Source organism: Amaranthus tricolor, chromosome 2, assembly GCF_026212465.1.
Source record: "Amaranthus tricolor cultivar Red isolate AtriRed21 chromosome 2, ASM2621246v1, whole genome shotgun sequence".
In the NCBI taxonomy this organism is placed as follows: domain Eukaryota; kingdom Viridiplantae; phylum Streptophyta; class Magnoliopsida; order Caryophyllales; family Amaranthaceae; genus Amaranthus; species Amaranthus tricolor.
In genome coordinates, this window is record NC_080048.1 from 34970614 (window position 1) to 34996010 (window position 25397).

Sequence of the window (25397 nt, forward strand, 5' to 3'; positions counted from 1 at the left end):
TTTTGCGAATAAACTTATAGATAAGGTAGTTTTTAAAATTTTATCCAACAATTTTTGAAACAATAACTTTTTGATTTTCAATTGGGAATAAAGGGTAACTGACTAGTGGGTTTGCGGTGGTTTCTAGGGTCAGTGGCCAGGGATGTTGGTGGTGTGGTGGTGCAATAGAACGGACGACGTTTGACTGTATTTAGGTTTGTGTTTTGTGAAGGCTTGAAAATGACAAGAATTTCAAAAGAAAGAGAGGTGCAAATCGCAAATCGTTGTGTCGATTGAATTCCAGAATACTGAAAAGTGTCACTATTTATGAGCAACTCTAAGTTAATAACTGTTATTTGTCAATTTAATAGGATGATATTTTAAAAATTGTAATTTATCTTTTTGTTTTTTAATTATATTATTAGTTTATTTTTTGTTTTTTATGGTGATTTAACCACACTGATTAATTAGGATATTCTACATTATTTATCTTTTTGTGGCCTAGTGGTCTTTAAAACTAGAAGGAAGCCCATGTTTGAAGAGGTTGCGAGTTTGATCCAAAGCACTCTAATAAATTCGCTCCTTTATTATGTCCAATGACAATTTATAAGTTGAACAAGAAAAAAAGTACATCTATTGTAATTATGTCAACGAAATTTGATAATTAAGCTTTTAAATTTTCGTGACATTGACTCTACTTAATTACCTTTGACTTTACCCAAGTTCCTTAAACTACCCCTCACCTTCTCTCATTCTCTCCCTCCTACTCCTATCTCCTTCATCTCTCCATATCAACCATTCCTTTGTCACCCTTTACTTCTTTAAAGTCAGGGATTTCCTCCATTTTAGTTCATTTTACTTTGATTTTAAATTTTTACAGGAGGTTAAGTTTGTGGGTTTTCATGTACTCATGGGTTAAATTTATGGAAGGAAGTTGTTATGCTCCTTATGGATGAAGCTTTTGGGGCAATTTTTTCTTAATTGGTTCTTTGTGCTTGTTTAATATAACCAAGCAATTTTGGCAAAATTTGTGATTCAGAAGCTAATTGGGTATGCCTGTGACAATTTTTGAATGTACACTAGCCATTTCTTCAATATTTCAGTTTTTTAACTGTTTAAAACTTGTTTATTGTTCTAAATAGCATACATTCATTGTTGTTCTTCAATTTAAGATTTTACGGTTTATATCAACGTGATTTAGAATTTACGAATTTAGGTTTTATGTAATAATCGTAACAAATATACGAGTTCTCAAAAATTACTTATAATTTATACTGCATTTCGAATCGTTTGTTCAGATTGATTGATCATCCAATTGAAGATTTTCATCTGCATGAAGCATCATAGAATGTAAAGAATTGAATATCAGAAAAAGAAAATAGAGAAAAGAGCTTCAGAATTTTTCATCAACTGTTAGGGTGAACAAATCATCCTGAAAACTTTCAGAACACCTTTAATTAACCACTATCCAGCACGATCCAAACAGTAACAGTAACAACCAAATAGTAACAGAAGCAGTGACAACAAGATAGATTCAGCTTTTTTACCAAAAAGCAAAAAAGCACCATGTTTTTGTTGATAGTGGATACCCTTAAATCCAAGGGATACCCCTTACACTCTGAGGACGATAGTACTAGTTAATAAGTATTCCTAATTTCTCCATTCTCTATCGGAGTTGCCACGAGAGTAACGGTCACCACCTCCACCACCATATCCACGGTTACCTCCACCGTAGCCACCTCCACCTTCGCGACGTCCACCGCCGTAACCTCCACTACCTCCATTACGGAATCCACCGCCTCCTCCACTGCGAGATTGGGCTTCATTAACGGTGACTTGACGTCCGTCAAGTGTTTTACCGTTCATGCCTTCAATGGCAGCATCCAGACCTTCTTTGGATTGAAATGTGACAAATCCAAATCCTCTAGATCTGCCTGTTTCTCTGTCGTTAATTACCTGCAAAATACGAAATTAATGATGCTTAGTTCCAGATCTATGAAATTTCAATTAAAAAAAAATGAAAAGAAAAAAAAATTGATCATTGGTCTTTTATAGGACATACCGTCTCCGGATATCATAAAAAGAACAGAACAAGATCAAGTAACAATAGTAACAGAGAAAGTAACAGTATAACGCAATCATTTTTTTTTTGGTGAGATTCAGTAACAAAAAACCTTCGAATCAATGACTTCTCCGAACTCTGAGAAAGCTTGTGACAAGGAGTGGTCATCGGTGGCCCAAGCGAGACCGCCTACGAAGCATCTGTACTCAACTTCCGCCATTTTTGTGAGAGAAAGAAAACTGAGAAAAACCTAAAAATTGATTTAGTAAAGAGAAAAGTAGAGAGCACGAGAAATGAAGAGGAACGAGTGATGTTTAAATAGAAAAGAAGGTAGGGTTTGTGGAGGTGAATCAACTAGGGTTTGTCATTAAGTGTGATGGGTAACCTTGGTTAGAGAAGATATTCTGTCATTTTTAAAATAAAATATCTTGGGATCTTTTTTTGTCTCGAAATATCTTGTGATCTTTTTTTGTCTCGAAATATCTTTTGATCTTTTTTATCGGAAAAAACTTGTGATTTTTTTTGGTTTTACTATTTCATTTTAATGAATAATTAACAAAAAGAAATAACGTTTTTTTAAGAAAGTAAATTCTTTTGAAAAGTGTTAAAATTCACACTTCTCTGTAGTTTGTTTTTAAAGAAAAGTAGATAACTATTAATGTATAAAAAAATGATTTATGTGATAAAGTTAAAGAAAAATTTGATTTCAAAGGTACGAACTTTAGCTCATCCCCTTTTAAAGGTTTAAATTTTCGTTTATCTTTTAAAGGCTCAACCTTTGAGGTGCATTAAAATCTATAGTGCAGCTTTTGGTCAGAATTATTGGAAATTCTTTGTTACAAGAGTTGTAGGAAAGCCCAGGCATGTTTATCTCAAGCTTTTCTTGTAGGTTAATAATATGGCGGCTTTTATGAATCTAGATAAGTCAAATGGTTAGTGTTTGAATCTCTAAAAAATAAATTAAAATCATGTATTGAATTGGAGTTTTTGATTTCAATCCCATAAGAAATTTCCAAAAATTCATCATAATTTTTGATTTATAAATTCACTTTAATTTTTGGAGGAAAAATTATTAAGAATAATCCCAACTTTTGACGTTTTGCTATGAATAACCCCTACTTTTCATTATTCATAAATAATCCAAACTTTTCACCTACGTTGCTCACGGCACTCCCAACGAAAATATAACCGGCTACAGCAGGTGATATAGCCGTCCGCATCTTGTTCTCTTCTTTCTTATTGTTTCCATCATCTTCTTCCTTCTTATTCCATATCCTCATATTTAACCCCAACTTTAGGAGAGAGAAATTTTATTTCATGTAATTTTGTTTTTTCTTTTCTTTTTTTTTTCAAAAATGAATTTTCATTGTTCTTCAACGTACAGTATAGATTTAAATTAGTTTTTATGAAGTAGTTATTGCAAATTAATTTGAACCTTTACTGTATGTTGAAGAATAATGAGAATTCATTTTTGCACAAAAAAAAAAACAAAATTAAAGGATGAAAATAAATTTTCTCTCTCCTAATGTTGGGGTTAAAAATGGAGATATAGAATAAGAAGGAAGAGAACATGTTGCAAACGGCTATATCACCTGCAGCCAGTTATATTTTCGTTGGGGGTGCTGTGAATAACATAGGTGAAAAGTTCAGATTATATATGAATAATGAAAAATAAGGATGATTCACAGTAAAACATCAAAAGTTGGAGTTATTCTCAACAATTTTTCCTTAATTTTTTGGGTTTTTTTTTTGAGTTTTTCTTAGTTGATTCAAAAATTCATTTCAATTTAATTTATGATTAAAAACCCATGAAGAAGGAAGAAAATAGAAGGATGAAGATGTTCTTAATTTCACCTAGACTGGTTTGTTTCTCCTTCCTTTTTCTTAAAAACAAAATGCAATAAAGATGAACCCTGATCAATTGTCTATTGATTTCCATGTAAGAATTGATCAACAAATTACGTAAAAGTTACATTTGGCAAATCAATTGAATCAAATACTTTACAAGATAGAATTATCAGCTTTAGATGACAAATTAACAAGTACATTCAATTCTCAAGAAAGAACAGAAAATTGCAATGTTTTGGTTTAGAGAAAATTATAGAAGTAGATAGACAAATTATCAGTACCTGATGTGATGTTTAATGGGTAGCAAATTAGAGTCGGTGGACAAAAAATCCAAAATTTAACATTTTAATTTACAAATATTCAAATTTTAAAATGAATTTGACAATTCCAAAATTTACCATTTTAATTTAAAAAATACTCAAATTTTAGAGTCGCTCGAAAAAAAATATGTGTACTAGTTGAAGAATTCTTTTTTCTCATTCAAGAGTGATCAAAATCATCAAAAATGGCAGAAGTTAAACACAGAGGAGAGAGAAAATGGAAGACAAGGTGGTTTAGTTGAAGAAGGAAGCTAGTTTAGCCGGTTAAAGATAATTTGAATATTTAAAAATGGATGCACCCCAAAGTTTGAGCCTTTAAAAAATAAATGAAAGTTCAAACCTGTAAAAGTGGATGAGCTAAAGTTCATGCCTTTAAAATCAAATTTTCCAAAATTAAAAGATAGTTTGAATGTTTGAATGAGATTAAAAGAAACTTAGGCTATAATTGAAAAATAAAAATGATGCAAAATAACAAGAATAATTGAGGGGGTGTTTGGCACAAGGGAATAGGACTTGTGAGACTTTAAGATGAGACTTTTAAAATAAAAAATTTCTCATCCCTTGTTTGGCACATGTGAGGGATTTGGAAGAAGAAGATAAAAAAAAAAGTCTCAACCAAAATACCCACCCTCCCCCAAGACATTTTTCTTGAGGACTTTACCCCTTTTTAATCCCGTCCTTTTTAGACAAATAAGGACTTAGACCTTTTTTTTGACACAAAATCCCAATCTTTTCCTCAAATTCCACATGCCAAACACCCCCTAATGTTTACAACAGGGAATTGGACGAGGATTGCAGTTTTCCTTTTCTCCAAAAGGATGATGGTTCCCAGATGTAACACTTGGCCGCCTCCAAAACTAATAAGTGCCCTATCTATGTAACACCCTAAAATTTCTGACCCCTTAACAAAACCAAAACCGTAAAGGATGGGAGGAAATTCGGGTGTTACATAAAAGAAAAAGGAAAAGAATATAGATAAACGTTAAATATTAACTTTTAAAAAGGTGAGTGGAAATTTCGGCAGCATCTCTTCTAAAAATCGAACATGTGGTAGGGCAATCAGCACAATAAAACATTAAACTAGTCTAAGGCATCATTGCCTTTTAAAATCTCACACCACGGCGGAATGATTCACTATGCCAGAAAATAGAGAAAGATCCACTGATAGAAAGTTATTCAGTGATATAAAATTTATTCATTGATCGAAAGTTGTTTAATGATAAAAGGTTCATTCTTTGATAGAAAGCTTACACATTGATAGAACATTTACTCTTTGATAGAATATTTACTCATTGATAGAACATCTACTTATTGATAGAATAGTTTATGCTAGTGAGAAGTGTGCCTAAGTTAAGTTACCTCAAGGGTATTACAGACTATAATCACACTTACCTTAAGATAGACAAGCTCTATAAGGTCATGTGATAGGTATTCTGTTAATGCCTTGGTCGAGTTGATACTATATGCGTTTTGCAAGAGTTTATGTTTGAAAAGAGGAGCATGAAGACCTACATTCTACCCAAGAACACATGGTTCGGGTTGGAAAGCACGTAATGAAATTAAGAAGTATAAGTGGCCGATAAACGGTTACTATCTGTGCTGGCATTTTATGAAATCATCTTATGTTGTTTTATGATATAATGTTATCTAGTAGTTGGCCTTATTATATTTGATGCTAGTTACTGACGTGTACGTGTTTGTGTTTATGTTTGATTGTTGATGACTTTCTATGATTGTCCTGCTATGACACATTGGCCTTTGGTCTAATGTCGAGCAGCAGGAGGATCATAGACAGGCGTAGCAGGTACTGGAGCTTCTTTTGCATTGCATTGCATCGGGGGAGAGTGATGAGGGTGAAGCATAACCTGTGACATACCGCTATCTTTCGATTTTGTAGCTTTGGTTATATTTTGTAAACTTTAGTTGTATATGTTTTGTTATGAGGCATTGTGTCTTCCCTCGTATATTGTATTTCCGCTGCGTAGTTATAACTCTGCATGGTTTTAAGGAGTTAAGTCTTTCTAAAACGCAAATGTCGACACTGGAACTACGATCCATGCTTGGCATGTTGATTTGAGAAGCCGGCGACGAATCATTCCGCCGTGGTGTGAGATTTTAAAAGGCAATGATGCCTTAGACTAGTTTAATGTTTTATTGTGCTGATTGCCCTACCACATGTTCAATTTTTAGAAGAGATGCTGCTGAAATTTCCACTCACCTTTTTAAAAGTTAATATTTAACGTTTATCTATATTCTTTTCCTTTTTATTTTATGTAACACCCGAATTTCCTCCCGTCATTTACGGTTTTGGTTTCGTTAAGGGGTTAGAAATTCTGGGGTGTTACAATCTACCAGTTGTACATATTTTTCTTCGTATTTCATTTGTCGAAGGCAATCTATTGTAATGAGATCAGTCGTACCCGTGTATAAGTCGTCCCCACAGACAGCACCATTTCTTGGTGGAGTCATGAATATTTCTTCAAGGAGTTTTAAGGTATGTTTTTTGATAAGTCGTTCCCATTAATCACAAATGACGCCTAACTATTTCGAAGTGAAACTTGAATTATTATAAACAGAGGGAAATATAAATATACCTTTAAGGATGAGACGTAATAACTTTCGATAGGCAAGAGCAAGTGACGGTCACCAAAAAGAGTCATGATCCAACTAGACCGAAGTGTCACCAAGACCTGTAACCACAAGATTAGCCTTGTCCGGGGGTGATTTTCTGGAAACCCCTCTAGCGTTCAAGTCAGTCCAAAAACAAATATAAAAAGAAGAAATACAACGACACGAATACAAAGCTAGGCATTAGGTCTGAATATGATAGGGGTATCAAGGCTTTAGAGAGCGAAATAAAGGCAGATGCTCAAAGGAGAAATTAATATATTCTTAAATGAGGTTAAAATGTCACATCAAGGATATTCATAGGTGTACTTGACGATATTTTGGTAGATGAATAACTATGACATGGCACCATGTGATTGGTTTTGTCTGGCATATTAGTTTTAATTTTACAGGAATAATTATGGTTTGTCTGGCGAAGTGATAGGTGTACTTAGGGGTATTTTTGTAGATTATTAAGCATAATTTAATGAGTTTAGTTGTTGGTTAATAATTAAAAAAATCGAAAAAATCTAGATTTAAGGTTTGGTCCGTTGTCAATTTTCACACAACCTGACTTGAGCCGGAAAACCATAACTCATCCGAAAAAAGGGACTTGAGAAGGAAGGAGTAAGGGTGAACAAGTGCTTGATAATCGAAGACAAGATTGCAATATCTTAAAGCTCTACCTGTTCCTACGAGTTTTCGCCTTTGATTACCAAGCAGTAAAACATTCAACAACGTACTAGTAATCAAAGCAAACTACATAACAAAACGACGAAACAAAGGCACATAAGGTCCGCAACATCTAAACAAGTTACGATGAGACTCGAAACATTGGCAATGGGCATCATAAACAATTACATGACCCTAAAAGCTTTACAAAACATCATTATGTACACATTTTCCCCTTACTAAGCTATTTTACACCAATGACCAGCTGATTTACAACAGGTTAGGACTTAGGAGCTAGGACTTGGTCCTCCTCCGCCATCTCTAAATGCGTACTCTGAAATGAAGTACCAGCTTCAGAAGTTGCAACGTCCTCGCTATCACTAAGGGTACTAGCTTCAGGTGCAACAGAGCCTGACTCAAACCTCTGTCGCCTTTCAACTGCAGCCTTAACCCGCTGATCAAACTCTTCATCGCTACTTGCCAACATATACCGGAGTTTGAAGTTTACCCGATTCTCTATTAGAATCTTGTGTCTTGGTGTAATTTTGTCTTCCAAAGAGTAGCTAAAAAACCTGAATGAAGTTCATCACCAATCTTAGTCTATGAAACAAGATTAAGAAATTGTCTATTTTGTTAAAAAAATTTGTGGGAATAATATTATTAGGGCAATGTATGATCACAATGTAAGAAACATTAAAATTGGCATCAAAAACACTATTCGGCCTACAGGTGTTCGGTCGGGTTTCAGGTATGATATCTCGGTTCAGATTAATTTCAGTTTGTGTGTACGTAAATATCTTGACAATCTGATTTAATTTTTATATGTGGGTTATTTCAAGTCGAGTCGTGTCATACTCGGTTTCAGTTAATGAGTCAATTTTCGACAACTCAACCTAATCAACATTTTTACCTTAACATTTTCCTTGAGAAATTAAACTACTAAACTACTTGTGAGTAACTGCTTCTCATAGCCTTTTGTAAATGGATTATAGATGTATATGAAGTCGGGAATTTACCTTGGAAATTCAATGACATCCTGTAGAGGCCGAACCATTGTCCTTCGCAGGTAACGATACTTGGGACGGAGAAGTTCGACATTGTAACGTAGAAGCATAGGGAAATCGGCAATCATCTCACCTAACTGTTGAAGGCTTATCCCAAGCGACAGAAAATACTTCACGTTGCCATCCAACTTATGAGCAATGCTGCATCCTAATAGTTCGGGTGCCAAAGCTACCACCTTCCCTATATCCTTTTGTGTGACTCCCGCTTTTGTCAATAAGAACACAACCTAGATGACAACTACTCTTTTAGACATACTTCAAGCAAATATTTCTCCGTTTATTTTCCGTCCAAGCACATAGTAGACTTAGATATCCGATTCTAAGTTACGGAAGGTAGCTTCAAAAAATACATTCAAAATATCGATAATAAGGGGTAAAATGAAAAAAATTTCAAAGGCTTGGTGAAAACAATTTTGGGCATTATAAAAGAGATTTTCAAGTTATTCATCATCAACTAGCCCTACTTGGAAAAGGGAATATAAGAGGAACGGAAAAATTAAGGTTTATAAATAATATATTAGGAAATTCCATGTGGTGAACCTCGAGTTTTTAGCTTTTTCACGTGAAAGACAAACGTTCTTTAAATCCGCGTGGTGAAACTAAACTATAACTTTTCCAATTGGTAGACAAAAGGCTAACGATTTTGTTAAATTTATGTTATTATTATCCATCATAACGACTTTTCTTCATAGAAACAAGTGCCCCGATCACCCTTAAGGGACACATTATCGAAAATCGGTTAAAAATAAGTACTTATTTTAACAAAGAACTTAACATTTTGTCTACCATATGAAAATTTTGAAAGCACGGGGTCACCGTGTGGGATAAAAAAAATTCCCATCTACCATGTGGAAAAGTAGAAAACTTAGGGTTACCACGTGCAATTTCTCTTTCTCTCATACGCCAATAACACAAAACTGATGAAAGTATGCAAATAGAGGAGAAACAAACCACTGGACGGATCTTCTTATAGAGGCTGTATGTTAGCAGTGGAGGAAATTTGACAAGCATGCGACCAATAGCGTCGTCTTTGATACCTATGTCTTGTAGAAATCGTACCTATAGAATGATATAATTGAAAATTTGTCAGGGAAGCGAAATGGAAGCAGGTGCAATCGGAAATAGTCATATTTCAGCAAAAGAATAAACTTTCCGGAAGAAAATATAGTATAGCCGTATAGTATTAATAGCCACTTGTAGAGTAGTACGTTTTATGGAAGGATGAAAAACTAACAATACCTTTGGCACAATAGTAGTTTCGAGGTCCACACAGAACACCATTGGTTTGATGACGAGCATTCTTCTCATGCCATCTCGGTCAATTCCAAGATAGTAAAGATACTTTAGAAGGGGTTTCCATCTTTCCTCAATGCCACATACCATCAACTGAGGCTTAAAAGCGAGTAGTCTTCCAACGTCTTTCTCACTTAGTCCAAAGTCCATCAGATAATTTACCTATAACATCGAGCTTGGTTACTTTTTGCGTAGTGTAGAGATACATAGAGAAAAATATATGATGACATGATTAATATGTACTTCAAGTAGCACCAATTATTCCTTTTGTGTGGTTGGGATAAATATTAGGGTGTGTTAGGCTTAGGCAATATGACTCTTAGGTTGATTTTGGGCTTTTTGATTGGTGAAACAACAAAAGAAACGCGTTTGGTAAACAATTTTTAAGCTACCTGAAAAGTTTACTATTAAGACTAAATCAAATTTTCATTGGCGTTTTACTTTTTGACTTACTATTCCTCTAATAATCCTAAACCGCCAAAATAATTAATTTTTACCATACATCTCTATAAAAACTGGCTTTCACAATTGGTCTATCTATTATCAAATCACTTAATACTTCGTGCTCGTCAAACCAACCAACAATAACAACAACTCCAGCCAATAACCATTTGCCAAACAGATTAAAATACCAAAAGAATAAAACATGTAGTCATCATACCTTTTCCTTCATCTCTTCTAAAGTATAATAGCCAAGAACTTTGGGGCAATCATAAACCATCGTGCCAAAGTCTTGCTCATTCATACCCATGTTTGTGTAAAAACTTACACGAGTTTTCACTTCTTCCATGCTAAATGTCAATAATTCAAAGCATCGACTAATGACATAACCCATCCAATCCCTCCTCACACCTTTGCTCTCTAGATACGCAACGATCTCCTCCATTTCTTCTATATTGCGTCTCATAATGTTCTCCCCCACCCTCATGAACACAACTCCAATGTTTCTTCCATGGACATGAATTGACTTCAACCACTCTACAAGCTCCCTTATCAATTGAGCATCCCCCTTTGAAATGCATATGATTCTACCAATTTGGGGGTACGACAATGAATTGTGTTTCAACCACCTACAATATATTCAAAGAAACATCCTTTTCATATCATCTTTTTTAGAGCAATAGCTATACAAAATGCTTTTATATTCAAAGAAACTTCCTTCTTATATCATCTTTTTTAGAGCAGTAGCTATACAAAATGCTTTCATCATCAAAGATATGACTATATATTGAGACATGGGTATAAGGAGTAACTAAGACTTCAAAAACAAAATCAATGTAGCTAGTTTACTATATTTCACTACTATAATAATCAACATGTATCAAACTTTGTAGCCGAGGAGTAATAAGGTGTGTAAATGAGTCAAGCCGATTTGAATACTACCCTATTCATGTTCGGCAATCGGCACATTAAAGCCTCAATTTCAATCTCAAGCCATCAGTTGAGCTCAAAATTTTATTCAAGCTCAGTTTATTCATTAATAACATTATTCGAGTTAGACTTGTGAAATGCTCATTTATCAATTGAAAAAAGCTTGTAAATGAGTTTTTTCCCCATAATTAGACATTGGTGTATGAGATATGTTTAAATTTTGAGTATAGGTAGACCAACGAAGAAGTATAAGGAGGAAGAAAAATTGAGTGTAACAGCTAGTAGGTAGGTACGTACAGTAGCCGGTTAAAATGTGTAAAGGGGCACTTTCAACAAAAAAATATACAAAGGTTGGATTATTTGGAAATAATCAAGGACAATAAGTGAGATTATTGAGAATAATTTTTTCATAAATAAATGAGTGGTGCATGAAGTTTCAAATAAAAGAACAAAAACAAAACTTGTAGAGCTAGATCTAAAGTTATTCACCAAATTTTATAAAATCTTCCAAAAACATATTAACGTACACACCAAAGTAAGATGAAAACAAAATGAATCAACAATTTGCATACAAAAGCCTCAAATGAACTAACAAGTCATGATAGATTGATAGTGCTAAATCCTAGCCATATATTCATGCACATAAACAATAACTAAATCGTTGTAGCCAAACCACTAACAATTTTAAACAGAAAATATGGTAAATTGACACATTACATTAATTATAGGTGCAAATTGGCTACATTACCAAAATTCACAATGGAAGTTAAAGGGAAAATAATAAATTGATCAATAAAATCAAAGGGCTAATTTGCTAAATGATAAGTTATCAGTCTAATGAGTAAACTTACACCCTCGTCACATCAACAACAACATTCCATTACCCGCTAGATAAAGAAATTATTTTGATTGACATTTGGTAACAACATTATACTCCATTGGCAATTTAATTGTCAATAATAAAAGGTCAAAATAGTAATAAAAGAAATTATAAATTTAATAAGATCATGCTTATTTTACCCCATATCTCATTTTCTATCACAAAAATCATTCAACAAAATAGTGAACCAAAATTTAAGTGGAATTTTATGCCGTAACCCTGAAGTTTGACTTTTCTAAGTGGTAAATAAATAATTTTTTAATTCACATGGTGACCTTAACATTCCAATTTTCCCCGTTATAGACAAAAGCAGTTTTTTTGTTTAACTTTGCATTATTTTTACCCAACTTAATCAATATTTGTGTTTAAAAAACAAACGTTATGACCACCTAGTAAACCACATATTTCGAAATCCAGTTAAAATAAGTCTTTAATTTAACTAAAAACTAATATTTTGTCACCCCACATGGAAAAACTAAAAAAATTGAAAGCTTAAAGATGAAATTTCCCAAAATTTAATTATAATCAATGTTTAATCACAAAGAAAATGACACGGTACCATTTATTAAAATTTACGCTTTAAATCATTCTCTGCTAATTTGCTATCAACAACAAAACGGGCCGTAAATATTAATTGAGCTCACCTTATAAGAGGAACAACATTAGACTCCTCAATAAACTTTCGAACACGAGCATTAAACGAAAACCTGGAAAATTCAGGAACTTTCTTCATAGCAGCAGCTTGAATCATCACCAAATCAATAAATTCCCCCAATTTTGAACCCAAATTCTTCGAATAAGTTATACCAAATTTACCCTTTCGAATCATAACATCAATAAATATCTCCAAAGTTACTTTCCTTCTAATCTCAATAGCTCTCATAATCATCTCACCTTCATCATCTCCCATCAAAAGGGTATTCAATGGAGAGTTAGAAACGTCATTTACATGAATTGAGCGTGGATAAATTGAACCAGGAAATTGAGGAAGACGATTTCTTACCAGGGTCATTTCCAAAATCCTGGCCTTTTCTTCCTCTGATATCGAAGCATCGTCGTTTTCTTCTTTCGGCAGCCATTGTTGTTGATTTTGATTGTCGAGAAGGAGAAATGAGGAGGATTTGGAGTTGTGGGTTCGAAGAATTTGTTGGGTATTAGGGTTTAAATTTAGGGGTTTGGGAGTTTCGGAACATGGGTTTTGAGAAGGTGAAGAAGCGGAGAGGGAAAAACAAGTGATGAAAGAGTAGGATGGGCGGTGGTTATGGTGGGTTGTGAGATGGAGATGGAAGAAGAGTGTGGAATTGGAGGTGTTGCATAACATTTTTGATTTGGTGAAAGGATCTTTTGGATAAGTGGCCCATGTGTGAGTTATATAAGTACGTAAATAAACTAGCTTGTATGGACTCCCTTATGTAACAACTTAAAAATAGAGTAGCAAATATAAGCAGCAAGTCTTTTATAAGATCGTATTAGCGTAAGACGGATTCATATAAGCAGGTTAAAATATTAAACTGTTGTAATTTTAGAGAAAAAAATTATAACTAAAAAGATAACGAATACTTTTAGTTTTTGGGTCAGTCCATATTAAACTGTCTTATGATAAAACGGTTTTAATAAAGAATTTGTCTTTAAATAATTTTATTTGATTGAAAAGCATAGAAGTACTATTTTTATATTTTTTTTAAGATTTGATACTTTGGTGTAGACTAATTCATACAAGACTTTCTCAATATATTATTCAAAACTAAACTATGAAGGTGTTTGGTACAAGTAGTTTTTTTTAGGCTTTTTGATAAATTTTTGGTTTTTTGGTTAAACTTTATGATAGAAAAATTGTTTGGTAAAAGAACATTTATGTGCACTAACATGCTAAATTTTAAGTCAAGATCAAAAGACTATTGATAGAGTTGTACATTTTTCAATTTTGGCTTTTTAACCTATAATTTTTACTAAACTTTTCTCCAATACTTAAACAGATGGCTTTACGCTGATATTGGTAAATAATATGATTATAAATAGTTTATTTGTTAAATTTGGAAAAAAGTTATAGTAGAAATTTGGTTTAAAATAATTTTCTTATTAAATTTGAAAATAGGTATTTACTATTTAATATGTTTGATAAATAACTGTTAATTAGAGTTATTAGTCGACTTGAATAGATGAAAGTACCTTATAGGTTTGATGAATTAGCTTAAGATGAAGGTTGACAAAACTTTGCAAGGACTAGTGAGAAGAATCAGAAAGGCAAGACCACAAACACCGCAAGAGTTATCATGGCTTCTACAGACAACAAGCAATGTTGGACCTGTTGGTCTATTGTAGATGAAGGGCAAAAAACCTCTCTTTTTTAGGAGCATACTATATAGGTGTTTAACCCGCCCAGTATACTACGATATAAATACTATAGAAATCGTGTCATTATAGACCATTCACGTGTCATAAACAGTGTCATGTTGTGCCATATTGTAAAAGATCTGACCTTGAAAATCATGTCATATTTTATGCATTTATCAACAAATAACTTTTAACTATAAAATATCAGGAGAATAAGACTTCTATATTGAAAATATATATAAAGACAAATTTAAAAACACGTATAGGACTGTATATTTTTTATACTAGTTTCACCAAAAATATGAAGATAGTGTTTTTTAAGTAAAGACGACGATAGTATTAGTGATATACTCCTATGAGTTTTTTTATAAAAAATATGGAGAAATAAAAATGCAATAAGTAGAACTAAATACTCTAATATCAAAAGAGAAACATGTTTAACTAAATTGGGTCAAAGAGTGCTATATTCTCTCTATATTACCTATTGTAACTTGTAAGCTTCAATTAATTAATTACTTCGGGTTCTCATTTTCCACTATTTGTGAAAGATCCGCGAAAACAATAATCGGAAATCCGAACCTAAAGACCTGGACAAGGGCAATACATACAAGGACCGAAACAAAAACTGACATGTGAGTTGTATCTTATAGTAGCCACAGGCTCGCGGGTAATAATGGCTAAATTACAGATCAAAATTACAAAATCTATACGATTTCAATTTAGCAATGTCACATAAACGACAGAAAAATGATCTCCGAAGCTCCATAAACAGAGATTATTCAAAGATATGGAAATGAAACAGCATTGTCTCATCAAAGTGCATATCAAAGTAACTGAGATTAGCGATACAAACTTTCAGATCTCAGATTCTCAGCAATCTCGGTTTCCCATCGATCACCATTCTCTAGCAGCTTCTCCTTATCGTACAGAAGTTCCTGCAACATTTCATGCAAAAGTGACTTCAGAAAGGGTTTTGAACTTGATGACTGACCAGGTACTAAAAAAGGGAGAAAATGAAATGGTTGTGGTCTTTGTGGACGACTGCACAAACAAATCCATATTAACCATTTGTTTAAGGTTCAAGATTATGCACAAGTTGCTCGGAGGTGCCAATTGTTGTTCGACATTTCAAACCATCGAATGAATAGTTCTTTGGTATCCTAAATAGTGTTTTGATTATTGATGATATAATGAGAAAGATGAAGCACTAAGAATTTAGGGATCATATTTCTTTGGCAATGCTTTCTAGTTGCTCCTATCAGCCATTTGCGGAAAGCTAGAAGAATTTTACTGGTTAAAAAAAATAATAATACTAACCTCGTGAGTTTCTGTAGCAAATTCAAAGTTTGGTCCTTCAACAATGGCATCAACAGGGCATGCTTCTTGGCAAAAGCCACAGTAAATGCATTTCGTCATATCAATATCATACCTTCAGGAAAAATAGTTTTTTCATGAGACACTTTGATGAAAGCTACATTCTTTTAAGTGCTTGAGCACCTTTAATGTTTAAAATTCTCAAAATAGGAAAATATATATACCTGGTTGTCCTACGGCTTCCATCTTCCCTTTCTTCTGCCTCGATAGTAATTGCTTGAGCAGGGCAGACCTAAAAGGTCGACGGTAAATCAAAAATCAATTTCAAACAGCAGCTCATGATAGCAAAAGCACAGAACATATCATACATCAATTAGAACAAAACATTTAGTTCAATATAAATACACCAAAGCAAACATCAAAGTTTTAATTTAGGTAGGAGTCAAATAAAATGTTTAAAGGCTGAGCATGAAACCATTACTCACCTGATGCACAGGTTTAGTTACAATGCTAGCTGCAATATTACAAAGAACATAATTAAAACTAAGTCCTGACTTCTAACCAAGCAAAGATATATACATCAAACCCATAAATAGTGAGAGATGATGGGTCAGACAGGTGGCTTCTCTCACTTTACCTCCTCATAATATGCATGGGACTTTCTCTCAACAAACTCCCTCATAAATCTTTACAAAGACTACGGAGACCTTTCATAATTAATAGGGGAAAAGTTACAACGTCAAACCTCTTATTTATAGATGAATGCTGATTTTTTTCCCGCAGCTTTTCAAACAAATCTTGCATCTGTCTACTACACTCTAAACACAAAAGCTCCATCACTTCTCTCACAATACAACCCAAGCAATAATAGATGACTTTGAACAGCAGCTTAATGTCTAGGAGTCTAGGTTTCCCTATTAACAGCCATAAAAACCACCAAAAAGTTTTTGCTGCCTAAGACTTCAAACAATATACACTAAGCTGGGCATTGGAAAACAAACCAACCTACCAAGGCAAACCAATTTGTGTTTATAATATCTACCCTTCAAGCTATCCCTATTTACTCAATGCAAAGAATTAGTCTCCCAAAATAAATACTACAAAAAATTGACAAGTGCAACGAGGTTTTCTGGGAAATATGGGTTACAAAAAAGATTTGTCGGCCATAGCGCGTTGGGTTTAGATAAACATCTGAGAACCAAACAGTGATTCTCAAGCTCAGCTGGAAACTACACCAATATAACAACCAGGCAAGCAGCAAACAATTCCTCAAAGATAAATACATCAACAGAAAAAGAAAAAAATAAATTAAATTAAATTAAATACATTAACATTCAAAGCCTTTTTTTACAAGTAAAAACTCACAAAACACTGGACAGAATACTCCCGTAGCATTTAATGGAAAGTTGGAAAAAGGAAATTTGAGAAGATAGGTGGCAGCAAGTGGAACACAAAGTGGCATCATCAAGTACCAGTGAATAAGCGTGAAGAGCCCATCCTTCTATGTCAAACAAGCATCAACTACCATTTTTCCCTAAAGATATTCGGGACAGAACACACTCAAAGCACCCAACAGGCTGATACCTCCCAAGTTTCCACTACTCACTCAAGAGTCTTGTTTTGGTAAGGGTATTGGCCTTTTTCTGCTGTTTTCCTCAACTCTGGACCCAAATGAAAGAATTCAGCTACCCTCAAAAACATAATAGCATAGCTGAGGATGACCAAACTTGCAAGTGAACATGTGAAGTACCTTGCTAGTTGCTAACCAAAGATAAAAATGTTTGTGGCAGGCTAGTCTGGATAAATTTCCAACTCACCTAAAACTAACAAAAATAATCCCTTCTCATACTGAGTGGTGTAACCTCTGTGTGCATGAGACTGAAACTAGTGTTCACTCATTAAGAGTATGGCAGTAGGGCCACAAAAGTACGGCCAATCCTTAAATTCCCACATCCATCACCCTCCCTTTTCTTGACTTGGTGTATTAAAAATCTCCTATAAACCTGATTTTTGATTTATTGTGTGTGACTAACGGAAAAATAGTTAGTTTGAATTTTAGGAGTAACGGTGAGGAGGTGACAATTTGCAAAATCTCCATTTGAACCTCTCTACGCCAGTCGCCAATGACCCAAAGCCATAGCAAAAAATGGATTCCACCACCACCAAATACATTCAAAGTTAACCGTGATGTATTATTCATGAGTATGGAAGATCTCGATTTCGAATTATTTGTAGAGCGAGGAATCTGGATACAACTTCATTTTACGATCAAGATGCTAAGTATACTATGTGCTTTGGGGTGGACCAAGCACAAGTAATGGCCTTCAACAATCTTAGCTTCTGATTGCAAGTAGTAGTGGATCATATACTCAGCAAGGATGTACAGAGATGTAATCTTATACCACTTGTTCAACATTGCAGAGCCTCCACTATATGAGGAACACTTATTTGTTCGAGTCTAGAGAAGCAAACATGATTGCAGATGTACCTGCACAATTAGCTAGAAAAAATAATGGACGTATTTTGAAACACCATATTTTGACATCCCCTCCATCTGGATGTACTAAGTACTAACCTACTACTTGATAATTGTAATATGATAGCATCTATGGGTGAAACTAATTCTACTACTGCCAACAACAGCATCAGAAGCTTTTATAGACTCCAAAACGAGCTTTTAACTAATGAATCAACCCTTTTCTACCAAGTAATTGATGAAATGCTCTCTCATCATAGATATTAAACTGTCTTTGTCAACCTTTCTTCCCAATTTCCTTATTACCGAGCAATTATTAAGCTATCAAGAAAAGGTTCCAACTGCGTTTCTTGACCTTAATCTCCATCAAAATTATAGCTTTTCAAGATAGGGAATATAAAGGCCTTAAGGGCAGGCATTAGAGCACAGAAACCCTAAAAGAAAGTAAGATTTTTCATATACTTCCGTTTGACCATCTAATAATAGGCAATGCACTCCCCAAATCATCGCTCAGGGGCTCTAAAAGTATGATGCAACTTGGAGATCCAGATACACATCATGAAAATTATACAGAAAATAAGAAAAACCATAGTCATCAATAAAGCTAGTAGAAAATCGGATGAAAGCTCCCCCCAAAAAAACTCACTGCTTCACAAAGTTTACAGGCAATGCAGCGTTCCTCTCCAGTTGGATAACGACGGAGGGCATGTTCCCCACGAAAACGGGGGCTCAAAGGGCCCTTTTCAAAAGGATAATTGATCTGCAAAACAGATGTGAGTCAACGACGTTGCCATAAAAAATACTGAAAGAGAGCAGCAATAAATAATGGAAGGAGACACTCACAGTCACTTTGTCATCAAAGAAGTATTTAAGAGTTAGAGATAGCCCCCTAACCATTTCAGTGAGAAACAAAGTATTTATGCTCCTCTCAAAAACTGCAATCAACAATAAAATGTCAAGACATACAGCACACATGATAAAATAATTTTCTAACCAAATGAAATTAAAAAAATAAACCAGGTAACAAAAAGTTATTGTTTTTTTTACCAGAACTCCAATCCTTTGATATCTCTCTCACAAGCTTTTCTCTTTCTTCATCATCTACGACAAATAGCAAGAGGAATCACAAGCCTATTACAGTCTAAAAGCGTAAAATTACACAATATTTTTTCCATCCAAATAAAATACATTTGTCCCATAAAGCCAGTCAGATGCACTAAGCAAGCTCATCAAATCATGCTAAAAGATAATCAGAAAATCTGCTATAAATGCCTTCAGTTTTTTGTGATTGACTACTTTCAAGCACTTCTTATTCAAAGTTGTATGAACCAATACTCAACAAGGTATTCAATTATTCACCAAAAAATGACCTTATCATTATAATTGCAAATGCGGATCAAGGATAATACACAGATGGACCTAATCTACTGATTATATGTTGTAACATGTCAGCAGAAAGATATCTTTGGGGCAGGGACTAGTTGGTATAACAGCTTCACATTCTTGGCAACTTTAAGTCTCTTTGTTTATGACATTACTGAAGTTCCTCAACCAAAGGGAAAGCAGAATTACAATTATCCAAGTCTAAGAATAAAGTTATGTTCCTTCACCCTATAACAATGTTTAAAAGCATGCACTTAAGGCGCAAAAAAGCACACCTAAGGTACAAGATGACCCACCATGTAGCAAAACTATTCTCACTCAACCAAACCTTTGGGATACTAATGAGATGTTTCCCAATGACATCTAGCACAACCATGGTATCCTGATTCATGGTATATAGTGAAATTTTACATATCATCAACACAATATTCCCAAAACTATAATTGGTTTCTTCTTCATTATAAAAACATTATCCCATGGACAAGAGTAAAGAAAAGGCGCACCAGTATTAAATCTAGGGAGTACAATGAATTCACTTCATTGTTTCATCAACCAAAAATTGGTATTTTTAGGAAAAACATCCTAAACAGCTAGACTCAATTCACTTCAAAAACTATTGTAAGTCAAGAAAAAATTTGACCCACTTTAAATGGTAACAAAAAACAAAATACAATACATATCTCTTGGGCCAAAAATTCACCCACTTAACTTATCCATTGTTTCCAACACAAACCCCAACAATAGGCACTCAGATACAATAAACATACAGGGTGCACGATCCTTCTAAAAATAATCACTTAGATGGTTTTCTTGAATAAGCTTTGTGTTGGCGAGGAATATCCCATCACTCCAACATATAAAAATTTGTGCATGAAGAATACTAACTATGATATGCACCCTCTTCAACTCACTCAAGTGGAATATTCACACCTTTGCAGTTGGACAATAACTCTTTAGTCTTCACTTGCCTAAAAGCTATTGGTTATTGCTCTTGAAACGTAGGCTTCACTCATCAAAGAAAAAAAAAAGGTTTTAAATACAACTATTCTTGATTTTCGCTTCTCACAATCTGATTTTCTTACAACATGTCTTACATTTAAAACTAAAAATTGAAAATTAAAAGATAAGATAAATATTCCCATTCATCAAAAGCACATACTAAAATAACATCATCACAATACTTTATCACACCTTTATCAGTAGAAAATGAATGTTTTGTGGCAAATGACCTTGTACCCAGCTCATTGAAGTCTTGCCAAGCATGTCCCGTCAAAGACTGGATATGGAATGGAAAACCAAGGTATAAAAGTTATATACAGAAGATGAGCATCATGAGTCTCATACACACTAATAAAACAAAAACAAAAAACAAATTGACTAACAATAAAGGAAATTTTATACCATACTATCACCACTAAAAACACCATCAAAAAATAGTGGTAACATTGTCGCACTACCGTATGCATGTGAAAGTATTCACAATTTACCTCAATTATTATTAGTGTCATAATTTTTATATTTTTACTATTTATCTATAGAAATTAGTATCATTTTTAGGTTATTTAATAATAATTTTTATTTTAGAAGAATTTTATTTTCTTTTGAACAATATATATATATATATATATATATATATATATATATATATATATATATATGCGTGTGTGTGTCTGTGTGTGTGTACATATACACACACACACATATAATGATGTCTTAAGTCGTCGAAATGTAAGTGCCTTCGTCAAGTAAAGCAAAGCAAAGTGACAAGTAAAAAGGGACCGGTGTAGAGCAAGTCACTAGCCATCGTCAAGCAGCTACCAAGCCATTATCAAGCGAAGTCATCCTTCCATCTAGAGAAGCATATAGCAGTGAAGGGTAGCGTCAACCAGGCCTGTTTCAGGTCAACCTGATTTCGACCCACTTAACCCATTTAAAGTTTTTTGTTTTCATTTTAAGGTTTTTAACATTGATTACATCTAATTTTTTAGGCCTTAATTTTAAAGCTTTCGTTATTTAGTTGTTTATCTTGTAGTTACTATGAAAAATCAGAAAAATTAAATTAATTAAGTTTAGGTCGTACTAATTGATTTATCTCGGAATTAACTCATTTAATTAAATGGGTTATACAGATTATTTGGTTTTAGGTTAAAATTTTGACCTGAACCTAACCCATTTAATAAACACATCAGGTCGGGTCAACCCGTTTAGCTAATTGGGTCAAAGTCTCAACCCAAACTCATTTATTCTGGGTTAGGTTTAGGTCGGATTAGCTTTTGCTAAACCTAGCGTCAAGCCTAACACAACATTCTAGTCCCCTCAGCAACAATAGCCAACATATCAAGCCAACAACAACAATAAGTAAAGCACAAATGGACAACAACAACAATAAGTAAAGCACAAAGTGTTGGTTGAAGAACGCTCATGCCTCGCCCACGATCGTGACCTGCTGCCTGTCACCACTCACACTACACCGCACCACGCGACATCCTACGCTCCTCGCCTACCTCTCTGCAGCTCGCGCATTGCATTACCTTGACTTTTAGATCAACTATTTCCGAATTTCCTTCACGGTTGGATTTTTATATTTTCGAAGCAAGTTAAAGGAACAAGAGGAGCTAGTTTTGTAGGTCTAAGCATGGCTCATCTTTCTCATTTTTCCTTAAAGCTAAGTATCTTTTCTTTTTGCTATGTAAATAGATTAGGATGAGTAATGCTTTGTATCATCTTCCCCCAACTTCTAAATTTTTCCTTAAACACTTGTTTTCATTTCAATGGAGGTCATGCTTGATTTTATACTCTTGAGGAAAATTGGTAAAAGCTATAAGTTCTTTATAACCTTATACTTTAATTATTGGTCGATCTCTTGAAATTGTTTAATTTGGTTTTTAGCGTTGAATCAAATGGAGTAGTACTTTAAGTTTATGTAAAAAAAATCCATTAAGCTAGTTCAGAGCTTAAATCTGATCAATTTAAGTTTTGAATGTTGGTAGCAACATAGAATCCAATTTGAATGGTTAATCATTGATAATTAGTCTCTAGGAGAAATCAATTATTATGTGAACATTTGAATGTTTTCATTGACATTATTATACCTATTGCTTTTCAATTGTAAAAGTTGCTATTGAATTGAATTTTATTATTGAATGGATATATCATATATTAATAAATAGTAGCCATCTGGTAATCATTTCAATCATATTATCAAAATATTGTTGATGAGGAATTGAGGTTCAACTCACAATAGGCAATTACAAGTATTGGTTAAGGTTGTAGAGAACACAACAAGTAAAGAGTATAGACCAATTGTACTCAAGAAATTTTCATATCATTGAATTAATCCCTTAAACATTCCTTCCTTTTATTTTGCAATTGCTTGTTTGTTCTTATTTAGCATAACATTATAAATCACAAACCTCCCTTTTTGTTAAGTGTTAAGATTATTGAATAGATACTTAATTGCTCTCCAAACTAAATACATTTAAGTACCGGTTTCACTGTCCACTGCCTACGATAGTTTGTTTCAAGAAGTCTATTTTTAATTGTTAGGATATTCGACTGAAAAAATCTTAACAATTACCTAGTTGGAGTATTAACAGTTGTAATACTAAATAGCTATGGTCATTATTTTAACACACTATTGTAACCTAAACAATAGCAATTGCATAGAATATAGTCAGACCGACACTTAGATACGTACTAATATGATTGAACAACAAAGTGAACACTCAGACCAAGTCTAAGTTACATTAATCTCAAGTCACAACCCCTCACTTCAAGAAGTGACACTGAGTCACTAATAGACCAATCATAGTTGGACACGTTCCAATCATTCAAACTCTTAAAGAATGCAGCAGGAAAGCTAACCACAAACATAAACTAGTTTATATTGGTAATAACATTTTCCAAGCATCCTAAAATTGCATGCTTGTATGTGCCTATTACCCTGATAGAAAAAACAATAAAAAATGTAAAAATCACTGCCATGAGCATCAGCTTGAAGTAATTGTACATCATTAGCAGAGCTGAAATAGTTAGAATTGGGCGATTTTCATCTTTTATTCCAAGCTTGCAACTTACGGTAATCAATGATCATAGGATCACAACATCTTAACCAAATTATTAAATTTAGAGCTGCAGACACTATTCTCCTTGTCCAAACATCTGCAATACAATACCAGGCCTTTTCTTCCTAGCTATGAATCACAATAACCTCTTCAAAAGTAAGCATCAAGAACTACCACCCATAATTTTGCTAAAATTCATAGGATCGAAGCATTGAAAATCATAACTATTAAAATCATAATTATAAGAAATTGCCTAACTTTGTGTACTTTTTGTCCCTCTTAAAAATTTCACTATGAACCTCAAAAATACCTAAAATGACTAATAATAAAATTTATAATATTGCCAAATCATTGACGAAAATGATAAGCTTAAATACATAAAGTACTTCGAAAATGAAAAAAAAATGCGTAACGTAACAATGTAAAGGTTAATGTATTGCGTATCATTTCATAAATTTTGGATTGTTAATTATCAAAAATCGAAAATCTAGGGTTTACAAAGAATGAGTAAAAGGCTTACAAGCTGACGAAAACGAAGAGCAGAAAGCGACTTGCGGGCTAAGATCGCCGCCATTGATGAAAATGAAGAATGAAACTTGACGATCGTTTCTCGACGATTCGAATGTTTCTCTCTATGTGATTGTTGGGGGTTTCAAAGCTGATAGTATAGAGTGACGATGTAAAGCCCCAGTAACCAACGGAACCAAACACCAATTATGATGCCGTTTTGATACCAAAATGAATTACAAATTACAACGGTGACCGTTGCGTAATTACATTGAGCTAAATTATAATTTTCCTAATACTATGTTTAAAAATAATAATTTCATTTGAAAATTTGGAATTGGCTCAAATTTATTGTTTGATAAATCAAAATTTTTCAAATTTGGATTTGAGTTAAATTTCATCATTGTTTTTAAAGTAGTTAAAATTAAGGATTTGAAAATGACTACCCAAACCTTGTCATTCTCAAATTCTTCATTTATGATTTCATAATTTGAAATGAAATACTTGTTCCCAAACACTATATAAAATTAATTTATTTATTACCAAATACCGTCCACAAAAGATTGATATATTGATTAAAATTTCGATTTTGAGAGAAAGAAGACCACAAACGCACTTGTGAGAAAGGCGGAAAATAATTTAGTTGATAAAAAGAGAAATCGTGGTAAATATAAGAAAATGTGCGAGGATCAAGTCAAGATTGGTAGAATTGCTGTTCTCTGAGAATTTGACTAGAGATAAAACTAGTTTGAGATGTCGACTTCGTGCAATCGTGGACTAACGTATGTTATTTTCCTTGCGTTGTTTATTATCTGTACGTGTTTGTTTTTATCTATATTTACGCGGTTTATTTTTAATCATTATGTTTGTCATGGTTATAAAACAGGATATAGTGGCTATGATGACGATAATAAAAAAATTTGAAATACTCAAAATAGAAAACACTCAAATAAACAATTTAAGGATGTTCTATTTGTTGTTCTTGTATAGAATCTTTCTATATATATCACAAACTTTGAACAAATATAACCTTGTTCATTCTCATTTTAATATTTTTATAAAGTTTTGGTCCCCATATATTTTCCACTAACTTTATTTTAACATTTTAATATTTCTTATTGTCCCTATATGTTCACACTAACTTTATAAAACTATTTTTTTATTAGTTGTGATCATCATATTTTTTCTAAAAACTTTCTTTTATATATTTTTTAATGCTTCTT

The 25397-nt window shown here is 33.4% G+C and overlaps 3 protein-coding genes across 4 annotated transcripts; all 3 read right to left on the reverse strand.

The window, feature by feature from the left end:
- Window positions 1-1358: 1358 nt before the first annotated feature.
- Window positions 1359-2412, reverse strand: LOC130806484 (glycine-rich RNA-binding protein-like). The gene is made up of 2 exons (XM_057671593.1): window positions 2154-2412; window positions 1359-1935 (listed from the first exon to the last, which is right to left on the reverse strand). Exons 1-2 carry the CDS (start codon window positions 2259-2261, stop codon window positions 1630-1632), a joined length of 414 nt encoding a protein of 137 aa, XP_057527576.1. The 5' UTR covers window positions 2262-2412; the 3' UTR covers window positions 1359-1629.
- Window positions 2413-7197: 4785 nt separating this feature from the next.
- LOC130806485 (transcription termination factor MTERF2, chloroplastic) lies at window positions 7198-13475 on the reverse strand. 2 transcript variants are annotated; one of them, XM_057671595.1, is made up of 7 exons: window positions 13100-13455; window positions 12741-12990; window positions 10507-10915; window positions 9792-10007; window positions 9504-9611; window positions 8505-8779; window positions 7198-8060 (listed from the first exon to the last, which is right to left on the reverse strand). In XM_057671595.1, exons 1-7 carry the CDS (start codon window positions 13173-13175, stop codon window positions 7769-7771), a joined length of 1626 nt encoding a protein of 541 aa, XP_057527578.1. In that variant the 5' UTR covers window positions 13176-13455; the 3' UTR covers window positions 7198-7768. The 2 variants fall into 2 exon arrangements, with proteins under 2 accessions (XP_057527578.1, XP_057527577.1); XM_057671594.1 differs by having other exon boundaries at window positions 7201-8060; window positions 12741-13475.
- A 1391-nt stretch (window positions 13476-14866) lies between these two features.
- On the reverse strand, window positions 14867-24421 carry LOC130806486 (NADH dehydrogenase [ubiquinone] iron-sulfur protein 8, mitochondrial). Its single transcript, XM_057671597.1, has 8 exons — window positions 24188-24421; window positions 20795-20879; window positions 19268-19321; window positions 19064-19155; window positions 18867-18980; window positions 15969-16036; window positions 15748-15859; window positions 14867-15365 (listed from the first exon to the last, which is right to left on the reverse strand). Exons 1-8 carry the CDS (start codon window positions 24239-24241, stop codon window positions 15270-15272), a joined length of 675 nt encoding a protein of 224 aa, XP_057527580.1. The 5' UTR covers window positions 24242-24421; the 3' UTR covers window positions 14867-15269.
- Between the last annotated feature and the right edge of the window lie 976 nt (window positions 24422-25397).

Excerpts from the sequence above, each read along its gene's own strand:
- LOC130806486 (XM_057671597.1), bottom strand. The coding sequence starts at position 24,241 with ATGGCGGCGATCTTAGCCCGCAAGTCGCTTTCTGCTCTTCGTTTTCGT. Across the intron at positions 19,322-20,794 it reads TTCATTTTCTACTGATAAAG|ATGATGAAGAAAGAGAAAAG; the intron begins GTGTGATAAAGT and ends TATTTGTCGTAG. Across the intron at positions 15,366-15,747 it reads TTGCTACAGAAACTCACGAG|GAACTTCTGTACGATAAGGA; the intron begins GTTAGTATTATT and ends GAAATGTTGCAG.
- LOC130806484 (XM_057671593.1), bottom strand. The coding sequence starts at position 2,261 with ATGGCGGAAGTTGAGTACAGATGCTTCGTAGGCGGTCTCGCTTGGGCC. Across the intron at positions 1,936-2,153 it reads GAGAAGTCATTGATTCGAAG|GTAATTAACGACAGAGAAAC; the intron begins GTTTTTTGTTAC and ends CGTATTTTGCAG.
- LOC130806485 (XM_057671594.1), bottom strand. The coding sequence starts at position 13,417 with ATGTTATGCAACACCTCCAATTCCACACTCTTCTTCCATCTCCATCTC. Across the intron at positions 10,008-10,506 it reads TAGAAGAGATGAAGGAAAAG|GTAAATTATCTGATGGACTT; the intron begins GTATGATGACTA and ends TCGATGTTATAG. Across the intron at positions 8,780-9,503 it reads ATAAGAAGATCCGTCCAGTG|GTTGTGTTCTTATTGACAAA; the intron begins GTTTGTTTCTCC and ends GTTGTCATCTAG.